General features: G+C 38.7%; 1 protein-coding gene across 1 annotated transcript in view; it reads right to left on the bottom strand.

Annotated features, from left to right (window-relative positions):
* The window catches only part of HACL1 (2-hydroxyacyl-CoA lyase 1), a gene marked incomplete at its 3' end in the record, with an annotated part of 15,893 nt that extends 9,523 nt beyond the window's left edge, over positions 1-6,370 (bottom strand). The window contains exons 1-6 of the mRNA XM_010183351.1: positions 6,353-6,370; positions 6,108-6,212; positions 3,705-3,745; positions 2,412-2,492; positions 569-641; positions 1-64 (exon numbers count right to left, since the gene is read on the bottom strand). The exon at positions 1-64 is cut by the window's left edge and continues 38 nt beyond it. Coding sequence (XP_010181653.1) covers positions 1-64; positions 569-641; positions 2,412-2,492; positions 3,705-3,745; positions 6,108-6,212; positions 6,353-6,370 — 382 coding nt within the window. The remainder of the gene's footprint in view (positions 65-568; positions 642-2,411; positions 2,493-3,704; positions 3,746-6,107; positions 6,213-6,352) is intronic.
* Between the last annotated feature and the right edge of the window lie 642 nt (positions 6,371-7,012).

Raw genomic sequence — 7,012 nt, 5'->3', positions numbered from 1 at the left:
CAGGAATAGCTTCTAGGCTGCTTGGACGGACAGAGAGCTTGTTGTACAGCCTACCAGCTTCAACCTGAATAAATGTATATAGCCATTAAGTTGATGTATAAAACTTATTTGCTCATTTCCACCTCACTTCAACATGAATAAAATGGAAAAAAATCCCAAATGGGAAGCAACAAGCTAAAAATTTCGACATAGCAAAACACAGTTCCTCAGCTGGTAGAAACTGTCAAAACCATGCTCATTCCACTGAGTCCTTAAGTATTTCTTTTTGTAGAGTGATGCATATTTTCTTGAAAAGTTTATTTTGCTTTCTTCTGTCTCAGGAGACAAAGGCAGTTTATACCAGCTGAGGACCTAAAACAGAACATAAGTTTGAATATGACTGTTGTCGCAGATATTCCAAATTATCTACTGTATTTCCGCAGTGTCAATCTTAAGCCAGTAGATGGAGCAAGTCAACGGCATTAGGAGACGTTAGGCAATGTCAGTGTTTGGGATTGTTATTCTTGCACTAATGAAGAAACACCAACAATTATTTAACTGAAACCTTTTTGTCGAAAGTTGTACGTACCTGTGGGAATTCTTGGAAAGCTCCCATAGTTTCCTGATTTCTGTCAGAAGAGCCCCCAATAACGATCAAAGGCCTAGAAAAGTACATAAAAACAGAAACAGAACTAAATACCCCAACCTTAAACATACATATATTTCGATAACAGCAATCACATCTATAAGCTCTCCTGATGGTGAAATCCTACTGCTCTTGGGATGTTGTGCACCTTCAGCATCCACAGATCTGAGCAGGAATAGAAAATGACTCGCACAATACAGGAGCGGATTCCAAATATCGGTGTGTCAGCTGGTAGACTTCCTAGCAGTTTTTGGGTGACAAATTTTATGATAGCCTGGTTGCATTAAGTGATGCGCATCTAGCATAAGAATTCTAAAGCCAAGTCATATTGCTAGCAATTTTCATTAAAGTTTGGTAATGCAGGTGACAAGGTGGTTTGAGAGGAATGACAACAGATAATCCAAAAAGCTAAGAAGTATTGATTGATGTAAAAAGTATTAAGATATTTGATCATAAAAGGCATTGTAATGTGCACAACCACTAGAATTAAGAAATGCAGCGGGAAACAATCTTTTCGGAAAGATTAGATTTTCTTCGTATACCATTTGGCACACAGCAGAAATTAGCTGAGTATCTGACAGCACTTCTCCTTGCATTCAGTTTTTGCGAAAAACAACCAACCAAACCAACCAAAAAACCCCAACTCAACCTCCCTAAATTTAGGGTTTCTGAATGCTCACTTCTCTCCTTTTGGCTCATGGCAGGCAAAAGGCAAGCCTGATGTGACCTCAGGAAAAAATCATTGGCCATCCAATGTGGTTTGGTCAGTGAAAACCAGTCATCTTACTATACTGTCAAATATTCTGCCAAACTAGGCAAGTCATCCCCTTCACTTTTTGCCAAGAGTACAGGTTTATGCAATATCAAGTCAGGTAAACAGAGCTTATCTCAGACAAAACTCAGTTTGTAAAAAAACAGAAAAGTCTCCTGCAAATCCATAGCAACTGCTATGAATGCTTCTTTCTTATAACCAAATCTGTGGGCGTTCAAAAACAAGGCTTTCATAGGATCTTTTTTTTTTTTTTTTAATCTCTGGTCACACAGAGACTGCAAAACTTTATTCAATAACTCATTTTTAAAGAAAGAATTTCAACACTAGAGGTCTTTTTTCCAAAGTGCCGGAGACTTGATTTGTTAGCATTCCCATTACGGAGCTTCCCTTCTCCATCAGCCACTGCTAATCTAATGTTCCATACCACATGCGCTTACCATTACCAGAGCTTCTACCCAAAATACCTCACACAGCTTTCTGAACAGCTTTCAGTGGCAGACCAGCTCAAGCTGCTGTGTCTCAGAGAAGGCTTGTGGGAGTAAATGCCATCACTCTGTACATAATTTAATTCAATATTTAATTACTGTTTTAAATGTTTGCGTGGGGAGCAAATATAGATTTTAACAATGCAGTTGTCAATTTGTTCACATATGAAATACAGTAATTCAAAGGCAATGAGGATTTAAATTTAGGAAAAAACCTTTAAGGCTCTCCATAATCAATAAGGCATTACAGGCTGAATATCGACACCATTTTCAAATGTATCCATACAATCAGTTATACTGATAGACTTTCCAATATCTGCATACTTGAGTATAACAAAAAGGAGAATTTTATCCATGAGAAGACAATAAAATGAAACTAAATTACTTTTAGGGTCAATAAATGAAAAATTTCCTTCTCATTACACACAAGAAAAAAAAGTTCTATACTAAATACCACGGAGCTCAAAATCTGAAACAAGTAACAGCAAACAACTATTAGAATTTGAAAGGGAAAATGTAGTTAAATTACCAGCAGTTGATGGTTGCATTTGCCATCCCACCAAGGGCGTGTAAAAAGCCTGGACCGGACACTACAAGACATACTCCTGGTCTAGAGAACAACAACCAAACAAAAAATAACAAAAAAAGGAGATAGAAAAGTGAGCTAAATAAATCACCAACAAAAAAATTAGTAAGATGCTGAAATATAAAATATTAAAGTTTTACTCATCAAAATGCATGAATAGCAAGGGTTTTGTATGAAAGACTAAGGATAGAGATGGGAATCAGTAATCACCTAGCTGTATCAAATAAATTGAAAAAGCAGGTGAACAGTTATGTGCCACCCACACAGAGATCTGCAACAGCTCCTTACTTTTAGTGCCTTTACTCCATCATCTAGCGTTTATATGGAATTTGGTAAGCCACTTATGTTTGCAGTTTTCTCAGCTCTACTTCAGCTGAAGAATGAAGAAAGCTCACAAAGGAAGAACTGCATCTGATTCAACACAAATTTCATTACTGTTTAATTCAGGCAGAAGGACCCAACTAACTTTACTCCAGGTGATGAGCTGAAAGTGACAATACTTAACTATTAAGCTTTCTTTAGCAGCTTTACAGACTTCTTACGTACCAGAAGATTATCAGCTTACATCCAGAGGAATATTCAAAGGCAGAAAAACTACAAAACTGTTTATCACAGGCATCATGCTTGCAGAGAGAATAAGGAATGATCACCTGCATCATCGGGTCTGCAATTGTGAGCAAGCATAGACCAGATGTCTCCTTTGGAAAAGGATCCATGGGATACACCCAAGAAGCACACAGGTCACAGGCCACAGAATGCTTCCCAACATTAAGTGCAAAATGCAATAGAAAAGAGGAAAACCCAGTGTTTTGCATCAGAAGCAGCAAGGGGAGACTGGAAGCCATATGAACAGTCTCTGTATTGATAAGGTATTTGTTGAATAATATGCCCAGATGAGGGTCCACCCAAGCTGCAACAAACAATGGTGGTGTGATCTCTGCCCCTCATACCAATGGTGTTAAACTACTAACAGAAATTAAAAGAGGAAAAATAAAGAAAGTTATAAGACTGACAATATTATACGAGCCTAAGCCTCCTGCCTAGAATCATAACAATAGAAATACGGATTACACTTGACTTATTGAGTTATTTTAAAATTCATGTTCTATTTTAACTGCCCCACATCTGCACACTGAAAACATCCAGCTCCAAAACAGAAAAACATTCCTAGCTTCTAACTTTTGAGTCTAAGACAGTTAATATTGTATTATAAATATTAATAAATATGGAATGTACCTGCCAGTCAAATATCCAACAGCAGATGCAGCATAACAGGCCTGTCAAAAATATTGGAGTTAATTATACAGTTATTATAACATATGTTTCATGGTATCCTGTACATAACTTTCAAAAAAACCACTGAAAATAAGCAGGTACAAATTTTGCCCTGATCATATTAAGAGGTTAAATAAAAGTAGAAGCACTCCTTCACCCCCCCATTATAAGGTGTGTTCATGAAGATTTTTGTGGAAAAAAATTTCAAAACCAATCTCCACATTTCAGGCTTCTATTGGCCAGGACATTACATTAGGAATATTTATGTTTTAAAAAGTGAAAAAAACCCCAACAACCCCAAACCCAACAACATAAAAGAAAATCAGTATAACCAGGGAAGCAAAATGAACAGAACAGCGTAAGAAACTTCTCCCTTCTAGACTGGCATGTGAGAGGGATTTACAAGAGCAAGGAAAGAAACAGAAACCCAGCCATCACTGGAATGACTCATCGTATTTCAGAAGAAAAAGCACATTTTGAATAATTTTCACAAAAGCAATGCCTACAACATGTGTTAACATAGCTTAGGAGCAGTATTATTATGAAGTATGTTTTTATGCTGTTCCTGTAGTAACATTAAACATTCAGCTATAAAGTAAATCTGGTAACAAGGCAATATGTGATCAAGCAGAAACAGAAGCTTACGGGTGACCCGAGAGCTCCAAAGGACTCACACACGTGACCTTGCCAACTCCCTCCCTCATATTCTCATGTTTTTGTCTTGAATTCAGCAAGTTCTAACACTTAATGGAAAAAAAGTAGTTTTGCAATTATTTTTTTTAATTAAGCTCCTAGCCTTACAACCTACCTCTTTCACTTTGAAATTGAGTAGGGATTTTGTTTTTCAGTTTTATTTGAGCACTATTGTGGTAAGTGGAATAAGTAAACTATAAGTAAAAGATATGTCTAAAAATTTACAAAGCTACTAAACATTGTCCTCAAACCTATGAATAATTCTAGGTAACACAGCATGTTGGCAATGTCAGCTTAAATGAGTGAAAACACAGACTTATTATAAGCTTTTACACAAACGGAGAAACTGTCTTTAATATCCTTATGCTCCTACAGATACAGACCAACTGTTTGAGAAAAATGTGGGCTTAAAGGAATAATAATCAGCCCTTATTTTCTTTGATGCATTCCGATAAGGAATTGTTGACAAAAAAAATACATGGACAAGAAAAATTTTCATAGGCTTCCAACATGCAGAAGAAAAATGTCACTAATATTCAAGAATTAGATAACAATTTGATGACCCATCTGTGTGCAAAAGTCTAGAAATACTTGGAGTAGGTGTTACTAAAAAGCTTGTTAATGGAGCTCAAAGCATGGTGTTGCGTTTCCATGGCGATCATTTTTAGCACTGAGTGGCAACGTAAAGCAGCACACAGAATTTGGGTTCATGTAGAGTCATTGCCATTAAAACTTCTACTGCTTCATGCTGCAAGGAATTAACATGACTAAATCCATCTGTATTTAGAGGAGAGGAGACCATAAATAATTTTGAAGGTATACTTAAAAGATTATTTTTGTGTGTGTGAACAGTAAGAACAAAACCCCATTTTACTTATGATCCTTGCACCTCCACCGCTAAAATATGCATAATGGTACTGACGACATTAAGGTCACAACACAGTTGATCAGTTGAATACTGGTAGCACTACTTAGCTATTACCTTCATGCTTTAACCTGGTCTTTCTAGTCACAACAGTTTATTCTGCTGTTTTATGGGCTTTTGCTACATCTGGCCCAGAAATGAGGCAGAAACTCAACCCCTGGAAAAAAACCCTTTGTTTCCCATATATCTCAGATCATATACAGCTGCCTTCACCAATAAAGGAAGCAGCTGTATACACATCCTCCACAGCCAGACCACACAACTAATAAACTTGGACAATTAAAACTATGACGTGTGTAAATGTTAAGTGTACCTTGAATACACTGTGTATAACCTTCTAGCCTCTCCTCTGCCAAGCAATTACTCTATGTCTTCACTGAGGACTGAGAACAAAACAAAACCCACCCCAAAATATATATTTGCTCATCATTTTCCATTCCCTAAAGAACTCTGACATTTTGATGTAAAAACAAGTCTTCATGTTATTGTTACTCCTCTAAGCAAAAGTACTTCGCCATTCACAATGCTGTTTGTCTTCTTCAATCTAACAGAAAAGAGCCTACGAAAGAGTGATAAACCCACCAATGCTCTCCCTTATTCTAGACTGACAGTAACTGCTTCCCTACAGGTTCTTTAAAGGAGCTTTCGGAGACCTCATTAGTCCTGATTAAAAAAAAAATTAGATTTCACTCCACTATAAAACAGTTAAAAAGAAAGAACTGGTCCTGCTAGAGATATATACTTACAGCTTGTTCGTTTCTCATTCCTACATATTTTATTCCAACTGCTTGGGCTGCAATTGCAATTTCAGTGACTGGAATACCAACAATGCCAAACATGTATTCAATATTCTAAAAAGAGAAATGTTAGAAGAAATCAGAATTGTTTCTAAAGGGATAGCTTTAATAAACATGTGAAACACAGTCAAGCTAACTATACAGGCAGTCTGAAAGTAAACTGCAACAAGATAACTATTTACATGAAAGCTCACAGGCCACTGTAGGAACATACACAATAGCAGCTCAGTCCTTTGTAGATGGAGGCCTATACAAGCAGTGGAACAAAAGCCAATGCTTCCACAACTGCTCAGCTCAGCTTCTCAGTCAATGTACATTTAGCTATTTTTAACTGACCCACTTCTTGGGATGCCTCTGCTACATCATCTTCCTGTTTCTCAGTACGTAAACTTTGCCTCTCCTAAAAATTCCTTGTATCGTTACACATTCTTCAGCTTTCACGGAGAATTAACAGAAAAAAAGGTCCCAAGAAAAAACAGGGATGACACCACGCTCAAGAGGGCAGAGGGCAGCCAGCAGTGCTTGATGGCAACGGAGGCATCGAATGAGCTCGGGACGGGCCAAGCTCGTAGGAAGGAAGAAATAAGTGAAGAACTGGGGCAAGCCGCGCAGGGATCACCACCTCACGCCTGCCCGCGGAGGCACCTGGCGGAGCTAGGCCGGGCCGGGATGGGCGAGGGGCTGTTCACTGCGCTGCTGCTGCGGGACCTCCCTCCTTCCCACCGAGCGGCGGGGCAGGCCCTGCTCGCTCGCTTGGCCCGCCCCCGAGGGAACGGCAGCGGCGCCCAGGGTGAGTCTCGCCGCGCCCACTCGCTACTCTCCCACCCCGCGGGGACCCGTGACCTGGCCCGCCC

This window comes from Mesitornis unicolor, unplaced genomic scaffold, assembly GCF_000695765.1.
Source record: "Mesitornis unicolor isolate BGI_N332 unplaced genomic scaffold, ASM69576v1 scaffold40130, whole genome shotgun sequence".
Taxonomy (NCBI): domain Eukaryota; kingdom Metazoa; phylum Chordata; class Aves; order Mesitornithiformes; family Mesitornithidae; genus Mesitornis; species Mesitornis unicolor.
The sequence above is the reverse complement of the archived record's forward strand: the minus strand, read 5'-3'. Positions and strand labels throughout refer to the sequence as shown.